This window comes from Anneissia japonica, unplaced genomic scaffold, assembly GCF_011630105.1.
Source record: "Anneissia japonica isolate Jap-2015-1 unplaced genomic scaffold, ASM1163010v1 scaffold1525_len913038_cov183, whole genome shotgun sequence".
NCBI classification, from domain to species: Eukaryota; Metazoa; Echinodermata; class Crinoidea; order Comatulida; family Comatulidae; genus Anneissia; species Anneissia japonica.
This window is the reverse complement of record NW_022728504.1, coordinates 225,588-244,615: the sequence shown is the minus strand read 5'-3', so window position 1 is coordinate 244,615 and position 19,028 is coordinate 225,588. Positions and strand designations below refer to the sequence as shown.

Here is a 19,028-nt window from a genome sequence, read left to right as displayed (position 1 = left end):
GTAAAACCAAAATAGTTTCATCCATGCCGACATTCCGGTCGGTTAGCGTGAGCCCTGACTGAACTCTGCAGAAACTTCACATCGATCTTCGCATCGCGATGTAAAACAAAATGTCGGAAAACTTTTCATGCGCATTTGCATAAATGTCTACACACACACATACACACTACACACAATAAAAAACATAGGAAATAGCAAGAGTGATTACAATAGTTCCTATTGCATTACATGCATAGGAACTAAAAATGGGTTGATAGTATGCTCTATCCTCTACAAAAAACCAATATTTCACACATCTGTGGTGTAATTTCAGTAGCTTTTTATTTTTCAAGAGCAAAGTCATAGAAAATGTACTGTAGCAGACACCAAAAATTCTAAAAACTAAACAGCAATATAGATTTTATAGCTAATTTCAGGTTTGTTACTACTTACCTGTCTAATCTTACGGAACTGCTTGAAGGCATCCTGTAAACTTGTTGCTGACTTACTTTGTTGCTCATGTTGGTTTTCTTTGTCTCCACAAAAGTGAATAGTGAATGCTTGCTTGTCAGAGTCTACTGGTTTATCTGTTTCTATCATTTGATGTTTCTGTCGGTTGGGGAAAGTTAGATTTGTCTGTTGCAGGGGGAAGCTTTGGTCCACTTCATCAATCATATTGGTCTACTTGAACAACTTTGATATTCAACTTCCCTGTTTCTGAAAAGAGGTGAAATAATTTGCATGATGAAAGCCAGTGCAAATTATAATAAAAGCATTCAATCAAAAACTACCACCATAGCAGAATATCTTTATTAAATTAAACAGCAGCACACTTGCATGTACTCTTTTCATTCAGCTTGATTAACATATTAGTTTCTGTAGTTCTTTCACACACAAATATCTTGATAGAAAATATGTTATCTTCAATGCATTTATAAGGTAAAATTAATTTTATCAACAAAATATGTTTGCAAGGAAAAACGTCACTGTACATATCAGGAGTGGACATGAATATGGGTAAGTGGGCCAAACTATTATACAACTTATATTATACAATTCTTACAATTGTAATAGCCATACTGTATTTCAAACAACTATTTGTTTGCTTTTTATTTTTTCAAACACATTCACTGTATAAACTGTGCTAACATTAAGTTACGGGAGACGAACGTCAGCATTACTGTTGGAAATACCCCTTCTATGCACCACTGTAATTTGTAAAGCAATAAGATTGCAAATCGAGACTCCATCAAGAGAGTCTTTTGTTGGTGTCCCTCATTTCATTCAGCCATTTTTATAGTGACTGATGATCAGTCACTATCTTAAATTTCCTACCCAACAGATAATACTGTAGGCTGTCTACTGCCAACTTTATGGCTAAACACTCCTTCTTGATATTTGCATAATTTTGCTCCCTTGGTAGCATCTTACGACTAAGATACAACACAGGATGGCCAGTACCATCAGGACCTAATTGACTGAACACTGCACCTAACCCCCGATGTGATGCAAAGTCTGGGTTCCTTAAAACAGGACCAGAACACAATGCTGTTTTCCGCTTTACAAATGCCTCCTCGCAATCAGGCATCCACTTAATCTTTTCTGGCAATTTCAGTTTCGTCGAATCAGTCAGACGAGAAGCAATGTCGGCATTGTTAGGGATGAACATACAGTATTACCTTGTCAACCCAAGGAAAGATTTAAGATTAGTTTTTGGTTGCTCCAAATTTAATACCGCCTCTTAGCTTATTGAGGTCGCACCATCCCCTCTCCTACTACATATCCCAAATAATGCACTTTGCTATGTGCAAAACTACACTTGCTAGATTTTACAGTCAAGTTGGCCTGCTTGAGGGTCTGGAATATTTCTCTGAAATGATGGACATGACTTTCCCAATCTGGGCTAAAGATCACAGTATCATCTGTCTCTTATACACATCTTCGATCTTCGCATCGCGATGTAACTCTACATTTTTTCTAGGGCCTTTTCACAATGACATAAATGATTAGGTACCAGCAATACGTCCAAAGACCTTTCCAATTGCGTGACACAATCTATCTCAATTCCACAAATTCTGAAACTGAGCCTGCCATCCGCTTCAAGCTGGTGGCGCTATAATCGATTTTCCTATCTCCCTCTGAAAGGTCCAAAAATTATGATCACGACCCACCCAGAAAAAATCCTGGATACACCCCTGAAATCTAACTTAGTAATGTAATGAACTTAGCTGTACCAAATCTACCTATTATCTCTTCTACTATTGGCATAGGATATGCATCAAACTTGCTCAAGCTATTAACTTTCTTGTAATTTAAACAAAAGTGCGCTGTTCCATCAGGCTCTGGTATCATTAGGTAAGGAGAAGACCAAGAACTGTTAGACTCTTCTATTACCCCAAGTTCCAACATAGATTCTACCTCTTCCCGTACTTTATCTATCTTAGCCTGTGGAATTAGATAAGCCTTTTGTCTAACTGGATGCACTCCTTGTTCTATTTCAATATCATGTTCTATCATGACAGTTTTCCCAGGCCTATCCTGCAACGCTAACTCATACTCTGAAAACACTTCAGCTAAATCTTGAAGCTGTGCTTCCTCCAACCCATCCTCATAATCTAAATCCAAATTTGAACGAAGACCCTTCGATCAAGTGACATCCCTATCCTATGAGCATCTTTCTGTCCACTTACATCAGTTATAGCTATCATAGCAGCCTTCATACCTGGTCTACGATTAAATTTCTTAAGGAGGTTGTTAGGCAAACATTTGCCTTTTTTTAGTTTGTCACTAGTTTCTACCTCATTAAACTGGACCCATCTTTCTTAAAATCTTGTACGCGGCCGTTCCGTGGCAAAACAATGTAAATTTTCACTTTTGGAAAAAAATAGAGTTAAAGCTTGTATGTTTGTAACTTTGAAATTTTGCAGGATTACATATCTATAGACATTGTGATTATATGTAAAATTTTAATTACAACCGTTTGTTTATTGCAAAGTTATTAGCGATAATTACAGATACGTTGTTTTGCCTCGGAAACATGTCAGGGTCTGTATTGTTGCAAGTGTGACATATTTTTTGAATATATCACGTTTGGGGCAATTATGCATATACCTAGCTTGTTCATACATCGCTGTTAAAATTATTGATATAAAAACACCAATAACTATTTGATTTTGCCTTCCCAAACTCCATTTGATCAAGATAATTTTTGAATACCATTCTGTGGCAAAACAACGTATCTTCATCGCAGATACATTGTTTTGCCGCGTAATCTTGTAGTATGTTAATTTGCCACGAAAAATCACTAGATTTTAAGTTTTGTGCTTAAAGATAGGGAGTGCTATCTCAGAAACGATTCATTATTGAGACCTGACATTTTCCCAGGTCATTCAGATGGGTTTAATATACTCCCAAATGATATTATCTCAAAAAATTTTGTTATGCCTCGGGACGGCTGAACAGACCCTGCCACTTTGTTTCTAACGCATTGCTAACAGATGGTATAATAGCAACAAAACTTCATCACCTGGACTAAACTCCCTATGAACAGATTTGTGATCATGTTTGTTTCTGCTATTTCTGAGCCTGCTCTATGTTTTCCCTTAATAAATCTTTCATCGAGGCTAATCTATCTATCTTAACGTGTGACACAACGCTCTAAGAGCCTGTCACTGTACCCGTCCACATTTCTTTCATTACATTAAGTGGACCCCGCACCTTCCAACCATACAACGACTCAAATGGGGAAAACCCTGTAGAATCCTGTGGAACTTCCCTATAAGCTAACAAAAAAATACGGAAGCATATTGTCCTATTTTCAGGAATTGTCCTCAACAAACTTCCTAATCATGGATTTTAAAGTACCATTAACCTTTAGACCAATCCATCTGATTGTGGATAGTACGGAAAAGTAGTCAGACCTTTGTGACAAATGTCATGTCACATCCAGAATCTAACAAAATGTCACTATCACATCCTTCCACTAGGCCTCTACAATGGTAAGACGTATGTTGCACATTATCTGTCTTTCTTGACAAGAAGGCGTCTTTACAACAGCGCCTTTCAATATGACCTACTTTCTTGCAACCTCTACAAACGAGCAGTACCCTTATCAGTTTTTGCCTGATTATATCTACTATCAGTATTTCGAGGTTGAAACCTCCTGTCAAATTATACACCTTTTTTAGCCTGAAAATAATTATCTGCTAGTTCTGCAGCATTTAAGCCCTATTTAGATTTATGCTCTTTAACCCAAATTTGCACCCCTGTGGGCATAATTTCTACTAATTGTTCTAAAATGACTATTTCTGCCAAATCATCTTTACTTTTATCTCCTGGTTTAGCCCACTTGGAAAATAAATCCTTTAACTTTACATACATGTTTCTATAATTTTCCTCAGTTTCCTATTTAATTGCCCTAAACCTCTGTCTATATGTCTCCTCTGTAATATCATACCTTCGTAACATAGCTTCTTTTACCTTGTCATAATCATTTCTATCTGTCACCGGTAGTGCTGCATAAGGCGCTGGTGCTTTGCCCGTCAAGTGAGGGATCAATTTCACCACCCAGTGCTCCTTACGCCACTCGTAGGTGTTAGCGATTTGTTCAAATGTGGTTAGGTAATTCTCAATATCATCACCCTCAGACAACTTTGCAATCTGAATCTCCTTCAATTTCGTAATGTCTTTAAGACATTTGTCATCACTTTCCCTTTGCTTATCGATCAGCATTGTTTCGAATGTTGCAACTGAATCTGTGTCATGGTTGTCGTCTCCTTGATACTCCTTACTGGATCTTGTTGTGGATTTTCCATCAGCCACAGGGGCGGATCCAGGATTTGAAAGAGTGGGGTTAAAAAATGTTCCAAAAAACTAAAAATGAAAGGGGGTCCGGGAAAATTTTGATTTCTAGATGGCCGGAAATGAGCTTTCCCAACTTCTGAGGTGTCTTTTAACGACCTTTTATTTCTAAAAAATTCAAGGTTTTCCCTCACTTAAAAAAAGTCAGATGATTTTTATCTCATTCTTAGGCCTACACATAAAGAAAAAAAAACAAAGACATAGGCAATATGTTATTATATTCCATCAATATTGAGTAGGCCTAGTTGGATACGTAGTCTTTCTTCCATGGATTAATGAACCGATAGGCCTGAAGAACGCACTTTCGTTTATAGATTAGTATGACGTCAAACCAAAAACATTGTAGACTGGATCTACCACTGAGCCATAATTAAATCTGGACGAGGGGATTGTTACTAGTAAATCGTGGTTACCGATACGTTCACAAGTCTACTGCTAAAAATATAAAGATTAGTCAATGTCCACTGTATAAAAAATTACAGACTACCTATAATGCAATTGTATAAAATTCATACAGTTCGTTGAACAAAACGATATATAAATCCTTGGTTACAGTAGAACACGACCACAGCTGCTACTATGACATGTCATGCAGTAGAACCACTACCGCTGTCACCATAATATGTCGTGAATACTACTTGACGTATTTCTGAGCGGTGAAGAAATGTTGGCCTTAAATGGAAAAAATTGAGATCGAAGGTCGGTCGGTCGGTTGGATATTTTTTTTTTTTTTTTTTAGTAATACCAGTACATGAAATAGGATAGGCCTGAAACTGCAGTCCTTATTATGGAGAGAATAGGCCCTAAGTGCTCGTAGCTCGTAGGCACCACAATAGAACAATGGCAAGCTTGCCAAACAAAAAGTATTCTAAGTAATGACGGAATAAATACTAATACTAAAGTGTGAATTGAAATAAATTTAATAAAAATAAATCAGTTGAAAGAAAGATTTATTTGGCTTCGAAACTTAAAATTGTATCCGATCCACACGATCACACACTGGCAGGTCAAGCAAATAGTCTGTTTTCTTATATCATATTTTGTAACTTGGTTATTTTTTTTTTTTGGTAGATTCTTGGCAAACATTTCTAAAAACATAAATTCAATGATTAAGAAAAAAAAAATGGGTGCCAGTTTTTTTATCCACTTCTAGGGCCTCCATTTTGAATTTCTTTCTACTCCTTCTTCCCTCTTTCTTTTCTTGCATCTCTTTCCGATCATACAAAAATCTGCAGACATTATATATCTTTATATATATTTTTTTCCGCTGGCCAATAAGACATCAATCATCTATCCTGAATTATACTACATAATACCGTACATTCTATTTAATATTTCTCCATATAACAAATAAACATTTAGGCTGCTATTGAATGATCAATCATGAATAAAATGCATAGGCTTAGGCCTACATGTATACTTTTAGACATTAAAACAATTTCCCGCGGACGAGCGATCAAACCAACGAAGAGGTCAATTTGGGTCACCGACGGGTCATGACTAACACAGTATTGCGTTGCAGCTGAAAACTGTACCACAAAACACACGTTTTCTGAACACAAACCCTATAACGAACGCGTGTAAAAACATGTATTTTTAGAACGCATTCCTAACTGTTTTTTTTTGTTTTGTGGCCCGTTTCTACTGGGGAAAAAACAAATGTTTTTTAATAACTGTTTAAAAACAAGTGTTCTTTTGCTCAGCAGAAACAGGCCCATACGAATACAGATCATTTTGGTCACACTTCGTTTCGGTCGCGCCTCACTCCAGCCGCGCTTCATTTCGGTCGCGGTTTGTTTTCAACAAATATATGGAGTGCCGATGGAGTTGCGAAAATGCTAAATTTAATAAAACCATAAACCATGGTTTATCATACTTTTTTTTATTTATGTTTTATTTTCTTTCTACTAAGTAACAACATAGGCTAATTAAAAGCAAATAAAATGAATACTATTATTACAAAACTAAATTTCAATTAATAATATGGTATTTAGGTTATTTTCTAGTTTGTTGCATTCCTAGTACAATTTTACTCTTTCATCCGACGGTTTTTATTTTCGATTTTTTATCGATCCTACGCTTCCTACTACATATAAATAGCAAATAAAATGAATAATAAAATTTGGTTCTTCTCTTAGTACGGTATTGTTTTTTGATATGATATTATTTATAACCAGAGCCTTGCAGGCCCCAACGTTCCTATGCATGATACTTGACTTAACCAACCATATTTTCTGATTAAGTCATCATAAACGACATAATCAGAAAATATGGTTGGGTCAAATTTGTGTGGTGGTTGAAAAATTCAGGGGGAGTCTTCATGGCCCAAAATAGTGATTTTTGACCACATTGGTATAATGTAATTTGACAAATTACAGTAATATTTTTAGCAAATTTCTTTGAAAAAATGTTGTAGGACTAGGCCTAGCAAGGTATACAGCATTTTCATTTAACTAGGCCTAGCTAGGTATAAAGTATTTTCATTTTACAGTAGTTTGGAATGATATTGGGAGTGGGGGAGGTTGCAGTGGCCTACTAGACACCAATTTATTTCAAAATAGCTTGGGCCCGATCGTCCACACCAGTTGGGCCTAATCGTCTGTCACCTGAAGTTTTCATCATGATGATCAGGAACGTACTTGCTGCCGTTACTCTGCTACGTATACTACCGCATAACAAAAAAAAACGACCCACGCGGTGTATTCTTAAATTTTACACACATTATTTAAATGTATTAGACGATAACACGATATCATTGATTAAACGATCTACCACCCTCGCATCGCAGTAACTACTGTGTACTAAACTAGGCCTAGCCTCTGGCCTCATGTTTTTGTGGAAAGCCTAAGCTAGATGATAGTCGTTATGTACCCGACAGTCGGCTGCCTTTATATCTTCACTTGTCTTCCGTTTGCATTTTTTATTTAGGCCTTCTTCAAAATGCCTTTACTTACAGCAGTTGATTTTTTTTTTGCCGCAAAACCAAAATAGTTTCATCCATGCTGACTTGCCGATCGGTCAGCATGAGCCCTGACTGAACACTGCAGAAACTTCACATCGAACTTCGCATCGCGAGGTAAAACAAAATTTTGGAAAACTTTTCTTTGACGCATGCGCATTTGCATAAATGTCTACACACACACACACAGGAAAAACAGTAAAGAGTGATTACAATAGTTCCTATTGCATTACATGCATAGGAACTAAAAATCAAACTTTTTATCAGGAAAAACCAGCCAACTCGTTATTTAAATTACTGTAACATTAGTTTAACAAATATTTTTATATTACTGTTACTATATTACTATATCACTTGGTGCTATTTTTCTTTTTTTACATAAACAAAGCAGATGTTACGAAGTTGAAGGAGTTTGAGATACGTTTATTTTTTATTGTTTGTTGCGATATATATATTGATATAATTTATATTATTAATAAATGCTTGAATCAAATAAAGATTTATGGAATAGTATAATCGATAGATTAGTTTCGCATATGTTTTTTTTTCTTGTCTGTTACGTTTCCATTTACCATAAATGGTCTTATCATGTTTATAATAATATCGTAAAGGAAATATGTATTTTCATATTTATGTTTTCCATATAAAATTATCAATAATTGCATGCTGTACATTTTAAAAGCTGTTTCATGCTTCTTTTATATTCATAAGCCCGAAAAAATCACTCAACTTGCTAGGCCTATTTCTTTAGTTGCATAACTGGAGTATAATTGTGGGAAGAAACGTTTCCACAAATTGATTCCTATGGTACTCTTAAGGCGAAGCTGACACAAGGTTTGTGATTTCTTGTTTGTTTTATTTCCATTATTTTATTTCCATTCCACAAGACAGAAGTAGGTCAGATGCTAAAATAGACGACTAGCTATTTCTAGGTACAAACACATGCTCTCCAGTGTTTGTACCTAGAAATATTGTAATTATTATTGTTTCAACTAAATTATGAAATAGATTTTAGATGGTAACAACATTCAATCCAATTAAAATCAAAGATATGTTTTATTGACCATAATTATTAAAGCATAGTATATGAAAACGCAACAAAAAGAATAGCATGAAGCACATACTAAATTCCATTGTTTCAATCATAAGATCATATTTTAATCATGAATATATCACCGTAAATGGAAGAAAGAGAATATGTTAGTAGAAAGATAAAACGTTGATAGTAGAAAGATAGCAAAACAGAAATAAAAAAATACTTAGGCCTATGATAAACCGATTGACGAACTAATTATAATACTGTATATAAGGTCTTGGCATATTAAATTTTGCGTTTCGGCAAATCCTTCGGTGCTCCATATATTTGTTCAAAATAAACCGAAATACAACAATGCCTTTAAATACAATAGGGAACCAGCTAGTGCCACTAAGGAAATCAACCCGTTGTAAAAAGCGGGGGAGGCCCCCAATAGGGAACCAGTGCCATCAAGATTGTCAATCCGTTGTGAAAAGTGGGGGGGGGGGAACGAATTCCAAAATAATTAAGTCCAGGGCCGTAGGGCCAAGACTTGGGGATCCTACAGTATGTGCAGGGTCACCGCAGGGACCACTAGAGGTCGATGACCCTGCGGACCACCGCACAAGAGCGCATACCCGTTACACCACTTAGCATAAACTATAGCTGTTCTAGCAGGGTACACTACATTCCGGTAAAAAACCCTATCTTAAGTCACCGTCTTTTGGCCTTTTTTACATCCTGGTTTGCGAAATCTTTGCAAAAAAAATTGGCGTTGGGGATACAGCGTAACGTTGTGTTCGCTGTCAATCAATAGAAAATTCAAAATTTATGAGTGGTAAAATAATCGAGTTCTCCTTTCGCCCACTGCTGAGACCGCCACTGTGCTCATGGATATACTTCTTTTTTCCTCTTTCCTCCCTTTAACTCTTCTCATTTTTTTTCTCTTTTTTATTATTCGGCGGGATTGACGGGAGGGGAAACAGGGCCCCTGTGGCCCCATGCTGGATCCGCCCCTGCATGATGTCATGGCGAGTTTGCGTCAAGTAACATCTGAGTTCGTAAACTTGTGGTATCAATAATTAAATAAGTCGAAATAGACAGACCTATCCGTGGGTAAAATATATGGCTGTATAATATTAAAATTCAATTTACTAACTATAATTTTTTTTAAATTAGAAATAACAGGATAATATTGAACACTAGTATACCGTAATACACGGGCCTTAATAATACACAGAAGGAATAAATCGTTTATAGTCAAAATTATGAACTTTGAGTTCCTAAAAATGTTGGCCTAATACTGTAGGTTTACACGCTTCCAATTTTAACAACGCACAATACATTCTTTTTATAATAAATGTAGCCTCTGATAACTGGTGCATCCATAAAATAGATACTGAGATGGTTACGAAATGTACAAACAAAATTTGATTTTTTACTCAGTATTGGTGCGGAAATATGCACTGCACTTTGAACGGAGCACAAGTGAATGGACAAAATTCATGACAGTCATTCGTAATTGTTGTTCTTTGCACTCGAAAAGTGGGGTTTTAATTATAGAAGATTGGTAAAAAGTGGGGGGGGGGAGACAATTAATATGATGTCCCCTCTACTTTGAAAAGTAGGGGGACGGGCCCCCCCGTCATCACAGATCGATGCCCATGAGTGCCACTGCTCCATTCTCCAGCACATTTTTGATAAGGCTATAGAAAAATGGCATGACTCTACTGATGATTGAACTCAGAAAAAATTACTGTAATTTGTCCTAGCTAATCATGTTGCCTAGCTAATCACGTTCTAATACCCAGAAGTAGTACATCAGCCGCTTGTTGTTACACACCATCAGCTCAGTGCTCGCCATGAGCAATACAAGACTTGAAAGATGATGTCACCCACATTTCAGTACTTCATTGGGTAATGGTGACGTATATGCCATTTACCGTACCTTTAGCAAACTGACATAGACACAGTATCGTATCCCTAGCCAAGGCGTAAAAGAAAATTTAATTATCGTTGATAATTTATTAAAAGTAGAGCTAATTAAAATTTACGTATCCGCAAATAAATGCTATTCGCAAACTAGTATGCGTACCATATATTTCCCAAAAAATACATTAATGTTGAATTATAATCTAATATGTTAATATAGTATCAGTATTAATAAATTTAAAATAAATGTGCAGTTTCCATGTGCATGCACAGTTTGAACAACATCTGTGACTCAAAATGAGGAAAAAGCTCAAACTGCACACAACATGACAAACATATTTAGGGCCTAGATACAGGGCCACCCGGGCCTAGATACAGGGCCACCCTAGGGCCTAGATACAGCCCCCTTTTCTGAGCTGTGGCGATGGTCCGTAAGTCATGGCACCAATAATTAATACATTGGTTTTCTTCAAATTCTTTTATTTTTCTTTTAACATCCAAAAAACTATCGGAAGTATCACCAATCTGTAGACATTCGTCAGCCATGGTGCTTGACTTTCTCTGCACGTATTGCGGTGGTCTCTCAAGCATTTGATGATGTCATAATTTACATTAGCCAATTAGAAAAATAGTAAAATATTGATGTAGGCATATTGCCGGTCGTGGCAAAATAAAGACTTTCATTTATTTATGGGTCTAGGACAGGCCTTTAAATTTTTGTAGAATTTTACTCTATTTCCGTGTATCCGTAATTAGGAAAAATTTACGCAGCAACTAGGCCTAGGACAAACTACAGAAGTTCCGTAGTGCTTGAGAAGTCTGTATGGGCTAATGTAGGGTAGCTAGGGTGATACGATCAGGCATTTGGGTCCATTTTTAGAAAATTGGGTGCAAATAGTGTGGTCCAGTGGACGACAAAGGCTTAGCCAGCGAGCCACCAGACCGTCTTTTGGACGACCAACAATTATTTAGGATGAACACTTTGACCTTAGCAATTTGGACGGCTTGGCCTAATCAACTCGGTTTAGTCTAATTTTGCCTGGTCTAACTTTAGCAAATTTTTTGTAATTTTCAAATCTTTTGAATGTTACATTAAACTAAAGTTTGAGATTTGGCTCCCAAACATATTGTTGATGTTCGTTACTCCTGGTTATAATTGTTAACATCACAAGTTAAATTTTATTAGTCAACAAAATACAGTAGGCTTAGGCCTACCTCTCGATTCAGAGGACCTAGAGTAGAATTTACACTAGACAAGACGAGACATGAAGAGATGAATTACTGTATGCGTGTAAACAACCGTAGCCATTCACAATCTATGTCTATACTGAAATATCTTTGTGATAACTAATTCAACACTATTTTTTGAAGGTGAAATTTCAACATTTAAAAAAAAAATAAATGCCCTCTAAAGGTCAAAATTTTCTAATTGTTTTTTATGTTTGGGAAGGGGTGTGGCCACTAGTGTGCGTGGCCCAATCAGGCCATGCTCATCGGTTTCCATTTTGGACAGCCTATTTCGTTTTTCTGGCTAAACCCCTGGTGGACGATCAGACCTAGGCCTCGGCCTATGCTATTGTCTCAAGATGATCGGCCTACCTATGCCGAGGTGGACTCTACGGGGCCACTTTCATTCCGATTTATTATTGCGTTCTCTAAATTTAACTTTAAGATTCGTAGGTATTTCCACTAGGCACGCATAACTCAGCACACACCTTGAATAAATAAATAAAAAATCTGGCAACCACGGTATAATTTTGCCCTGATTCTGGCAACACCGCAAAGTTGTTGACATGTACAGCACTACAAACAAGCCGGGTATGAAAATGGTGCACTGCGAAGACGATAACCGTCTTAATTAATGGTTAATTTAATTAAAAACAATAATAAACGATCGTTTAGATCTTTTTTAGTCGAATTTCAGCACTTTTTTACCAAAAAAAAAAAAAAATGGGAGGCGGCTAGAAAATCAGGGTCGGGCTGTGACGCTAAACAAGCATATTTTTTTTGGCCTATTAAGTGGATTACTGGAAAGTCAAATCATCAAGGAATTATTAGTATTGAATAATTGTAAGTGTTATATAATTAGAAAAGCCTTTCCACGAATCGGTAGACATCTTGAAGTGATGACAAACATTGCGAATCACCGGTGCGTAACCAACAGAAATAAGATAAGCTTTTGGGCTGATTTTCTGACAACATGTTATTTAAAAAATCATAACTCCAAAAATGGGGCATCATATCCAAAAAATTTTTCAAGCAAAATGTTCTTAAAAGATTAGACTACAGTACACCACTATATGATTGAAAAATATTTTTGACCTCTGAAATCAAGATGGAAAAAGAAAAACCTATCTAAGTAGTGTATTAACTAGAAATTGCAAATTGCAAGTGAAGTGCTGCGAAATAAAACTGCATAAAATGTTCTTTGAACAAAATTATTTATGCGAGTCAAGTGAAAATAATGAATAATGAAAATATAACAAATAATATGAGACACGACCCATTTGTCTATATTAGAACAGCGTTGGTACCGTGTACAATAGTGTTTTGCTGCAGTGACATCTCGCTGCTGGCGACTCGCTGCTGCTGGCCGATGACTCGCTGCTGGCAAATCGATCTGCGCAGGTGTATAAAATGGTATTTATTTCCGAAAACACAATGCCAGTCTACAACAAGCGTCGCCTAAATGTAATAATTAGCACGTTGAAATAGGCTAGTAAATAATTTTAACTGGGTTCGTATTATTGGCCTCAAAATATTGTGGCTGAGACATGAGCCGATTAAACGTAGAAATAGGAAACCTAGAAATATAATAAAAACGCTGAATAGTACTCCAGCGTCGCGACATGCGGACGTTGGTACGAGTAGGTTAGTCTACAAACATCGCCTAAAGTAATTGATTTTACCCGGCAGAACGAAAGAAGGAAACTCCGCTTTTGAGTTGTCTTAGGCGCGGGTTTTTTGACAAACAATGACCTTTCAGAGGTCAAATTGCTGTCAAGAATATGAATTGGCTGCTTCGCAGCAAAAATAAGCCTATGCATTACAGTGCAGTAGCATAGTACTTTCGTGTTGTTACTGTTCCAGGTACTGATAATAATATACAGATTTTCTCTTATTATAAAGTACAAGTTATGTTTAATAAAGAAGTATAGTATAGTAAATCATGTTTTTAACACAGGAAACTCTCATAGGGATGGTAACTAAAACAATGCTAGTCCAGAGTACTATTACACTTACAGTATTACTTACTCGCTGTAATGCATAGACCTATTTTAATACACTACTTACTTGATTACTTGATTTCAGAGGTCAAAAACATTTTTCAATTTTTTTTCGTGTAGACTAGTCTTTAAGAACATTTTGCTGGAAATTTTTTTGGATACGACGCCCTGTTATGGAGGTATGATTTTTTGTAATAACATGATGTCAGAAAATCAGCCCAAAAGCTTTATCTTTATTTCTGTTGGTTATGCACCGCTGATTTGCAATATTTGTCATTCCTTAAAGATGTCTACCGATTCGTGAAAAAGGCCTCATCAACAAATACAAACGACAGTCATGAGCTGAAATGATTTTGCCTACAGTCTGACGATCGGGCCCCTTCCCAGACTAGGCCTAGGCCTTGGCTATCCGGCCCATTTTTAGGATGATCGGACACACTTTCAAACTGGGCCCGATCGTCCTAAAAAAAGACCCGGTTGCCTAGGCTAGTAGGTAGACCCCGTAAAAAACTTCAGTTTTGGTTGCAAGTACCTGCGCTAGCACAAACGATACTTCCTGCTGTACTACTAGACTGCCGTACCTAGGAATCCTAGGCTAAGTTATCAAGTCCGATCCATTTCCAGTACAAACAGGCCTGGGTTTCCCGTTCATCCATCAATATAGCCTCCTTCATCAGCATGCAAAGCCTAGCCTTTGGGCGTATTCGACTGGTTCATTTCGTTGACTACGATTTTTCGTTGAGTATTATTTTCATTCGACTGGTTCGTAATAGCATTTATCCACGTGACCAAAACAAACATGGCCAATTGGTGAGTTTAAAAACAACATTTGCGTTAATATTATTTAGATTAACTTTCAGAAAATAAATGTTATGATATTTACCCACACAAAGTCAAAAAATAATTGTAGGCTAACAGAATTCAGAAACTGGATGAAAATTTGTTTTTATTTTTACGAAAAACCCAATCTTGCTAAAATCATAAAATGTGATTTTCAATGGCCTTTAGTAAGGCATGAAGCCATCATGATATTTCATTCATATTTACTCAAAAACTTACTTTGTATAATAGGAAAATATTTGAAAAATTCAAGGTAGTGCACATAAAACTTTCAAACTTTATTCAAACCTCCAATTTCGGAGGTTCTGCGTACTATACGCGAATCTTCCGAAATCGGAGTTTTCAAAATTTTATTCAAACCTCCGATTTTGGAGGTTCTGCGTACAATACCGTATGCGAAAAATCCAAATTCGGAGTTTTCAAGCTTTCTATTAAACCTCCGATTTTGGGTTTCATACTTCAGCTTTCTGATTTGTTGAAAGTTTTACCAAATATTTTTGCTGAGGTGGTCAATTTGTTAAATTTTTGTATTTTAAACATGTTCAGTAGTAAATTATTTTCGCTCCACAATTTCTAATAATTTGTCGGATAGTAAGAAGTTATGGAAAACACTTAAACAAATTGTACCTAGTAAGAAAACCAATAATGCAATAAATATTAATACTGAAGATATAAATGGAACTGTTGCCCAAATATTTAATAATTATTTCTGTTCAATTGGTGAAGCTATAATGAGCGAGATACCATTAAATGATTTTAATGATAATTTGATTTTACATGACGACGACCTGAATTTACCAGTGAATTTTGTAAATAATGTAAAGTTTTAATTAATTTTAATAATAATTATAATAATAATGATGGTTATAATAATTCTCATAATGATGATGATGTAAATTTTACTAGTTCTGACAAAGCTTTAAGCAATCTTAATTATGTTGAGTATTTTAAGTTTAATGTTGTAAGCAATAATGATGTTTTTAAGGCACTGTCCAGTCTGGCAACTAACAAAGCAACTGGAGTGGACGGTTTAAGTCCGAGACTTATCAAGGCTGCAGCACCTTGTATTTCTCAACATGTTACCTTTATTTTCAATCTCTCTCTTTCCCTGAGAGAGGTCCCTGCTGAATGGAAGCTGTGTAAAGTTATTCCAATTCACAAGGGGGGGGGGGGCTAGGGATAACTGTAACAATTATAGACCCATTTCCATTCTACCTACCTTAATGAAAATCTTCGAACGAATTATTCATGATCATCTATATTCTTACTTCTTAGAAATAATTCCCTTTCCCCTCATCAATCTGGTTTCCGTCCACTACACAGCACTACTACTACACTTCTTCAGGTCAGTGATTATATTTTAAATAATACTGATAATGGGATGATGACCGGTGCCATTTTTTAGATCTTAAAAAAGCATTTGACACCGTCCATCATCCCACACTTTTTTAAAAGCTGAAACAACAGGGACTCGATAACGTGGAACTTAAATGGTTCACCTCTTATCTGACTAACCGAAAGCAAATCACATTTATTAATGGAGAAAATTCTTCCCCAGCTTCCATTCAGTGTGGGGTCCCTCAGGGATCAATTTTAGGACCTCTTCTATTTATTTTTTTTTTATATTTTTATATTTTTTTTGTAGCCCTAGCCCTATGGCCTGCCCTAGGTCCTGCCTGGGCTTAGAAAACTGTGGCAAGCCCAGCACCGTAGCAAAAAGGACTATTACAATGATAAAACATATTAACCAGTAATTCATGTTTAAAGTGAATACTTTTCAATGTACATTTTTATGAAAGGTAAATAAATTTTATGTTTTTAGTCACTTTTACATACATTATGGATATGAAATGTTACAAGGCTAAATAGTTTGGCTTACTGTACACTCTCGTTAAAAAAAATCGCAGAATGAAGTCATTACAACAAATTCAAAGATCGTTCATTACTTACCCTTTACTGTCATTCAGTGGTGGCGGTAGATATGTGCTGACAAGAAGGGTCTGACAGGGTAGGTCTGAACCCAGGGGCCGTCGAGGCCCTCGGTCAGGAAGAGTTTTTATGATCTTATCCTAAAAACAAATTTATGCACTCCCGCCTCATCAGCAGTCACTAAGACATACTCTAAGTCAGGTGTCGACTCGATGGAGTTTAATGTGGTAATAGTACCTATAGATGACCAAAAAATTACATTTTTTGTAAAATTCATCATCATCATCACATCACTGTTATATACAATGCTGTAGCCAGGATTTTCAAACAGTGCGGAACAATATCCCATGTGTGTAGCTACTCCATTTTTGGAGTGTCTGCGCCCGTCGCCAAAACTCCGACTTCGGAGGTTTTGCGTACTATCAACCCTCCGATTTCAGAGGTTGTGCGTATTATACGCAAAACCTCCGAAATCCGAGATTCAAACTTTTATTCAAACCTCTGATTTTTGAGGTTCTGCATACTATACCCGAAACCTCCGAAATCGGAGTTTCCTATCTTATTGAAACCTCTTATTTTGGAGGTTCTGCGTACTATACGCGAAACCTCCTAAATCGGAGTTTCCAAACTTTCATTCAAATTCCGATTTCGGAGCTTCTGCGTACTAGTAATACGCGAAACCTATGAAATTGGAGTTTTAAAACTTTTAATCAGACCTCCGATTTCGGAGGTTATGCGTATTATACGCCAAACCTCCCAAATCAGAGTTTTCAAACTTTTATTGAAACCTCCGATTTTGGAGTTTTTGCGTACTATGAAACTCCAAAATCGGAGGTTTGAATAAAGTTTGGAAACTCCGATTTCGGAGGTTTTGCGTATTACACTCAGAAACTCCAAAATCGGAGGTTTCAATAAAAGTTTGAAAACTCCGATTTCGGAGGTTTCGCGTATAGTACGCAGAACCTCCGAAATCGGAGGTTTGAATGAAAGTTTGAAAACTCTGATGTTGGCGGTTTTGCGTATAGTACGCACAAACTCCAAAATTGGAGGTTTGAATAAAGTTTGAATACTCCGATTTCGGAGGTTTCGCGTCTAGTACGCAGAAATTCCAAAATCGGATGTTTGAATAAAAGTTTGAAAACTCCGATTTCGGAAGTTTCGCGTATAGTACGCAGAACCTCCGAAATTGGAGGTTTGAATAAAGTTTGAAAACTCCGATGTTGGAAGTTTGAAAACTCCGATTTGGGAGGCTTTGCGTACTATACACAGAAACTCCAAAATTGGAGGTTTAATTAAAAGCTTAAAAACTCCGATTTTGGAGTTTTCGCATACCGGTATAGTAAGCAGAACCTCAAAAATCGGAGGTTTGATTAAGAGTTTGACACCTCCGATGTTGGAGGTTTTTGTTTGAATAAAGTTTGAAAACTCTGATTTCGGAGGTTTCGCGTATGGTACGCAGAAACTCTATAAAGTCGGAGGTCGAAGGTTTAGATAGTTTAAAAACTCCGATTTTTTTTTCGAGTTTTCGCGTACGGTGTAGTACGCAGACACTCCGAAATCGGAGGTTTCAAATGTTTGAAAACTTCGATTTTGGAGGTTTTGCGTATGGTACGCAAAACCTCCAAAATCGGAGGATTGATTAAAAGTTCTGCTCTCTCTATAGAGAGCTTGTTTAATTAATAGTACACAGAAACTCCGAAATCGGCGGTTTGATTAGGAGTTTGAAAACTCCGATTATGGAGGTTGTGCGTACTGTACGCAGAAACTCCAAAATCGGAGGTTTGAAAACTCCGATTTGGAGGTTTGTCCTACTCCAATTTCGGAGGTTTTGCGTATAGTACGTAGAACCTCCGAAATCATTCAAATAATGTGGACTCATTTTCTTAAAAGTGGATTAATTTTACGCAAAAAATATGAAAAACCTGTACCCATTTTCTTAAAAGTTGACCAATTTTACGCGAAAATATGAGAAATCTGGACGCATTTTTAAAAAACAGGACTCATTTTGTGCTAAAACAGCATAATTTAGACCTATTTTTGAAAATGTAGATCCATTCTTTGTGGACCCAATAGAAAAATTGTGTGGGATGTCCAACTGTCCCAATAGCTGCCTACGGCATTGATTACTATACTCAAAATGAAGCGCCAACAAATTTCTCATGATCTTTTATCAGGGATCTACTTACTATTCAAGACAACTTAGGCCTTGGGGAGCCGCGGCTGTATACGTTCTTACTATGAGAAGGAAGATGATGTCAATAATATTCATTTTAATAAAATATAATTT

General features: G+C 36.5%; 1 protein-coding gene across 1 annotated transcript in view; it reads right to left on the bottom strand.

Moving 5' to 3' along the window:
• The window catches only part of LOC117114242, a 68,147-nt gene extending 53,447 nt beyond the window's left edge, over nucleotides 1–14,700 (bottom strand). Inside the window, exons 1-2 of the mRNA XM_033257846.1 lie at nucleotides 14,505–14,700; nucleotides 433–696 (exon numbers count right to left, since the gene is read on the bottom strand). Coding sequence (XP_033113737.1) covers nucleotides 433–654 — 222 coding nt within the window. The 5' untranslated portion in view covers nucleotides 655–696; nucleotides 14,505–14,700. The remainder of the gene's footprint in view (nucleotides 1–432; nucleotides 697–14,504) is intronic.
• Between the last annotated feature and the right edge of the window lie 4,328 nt (nucleotides 14,701–19,028).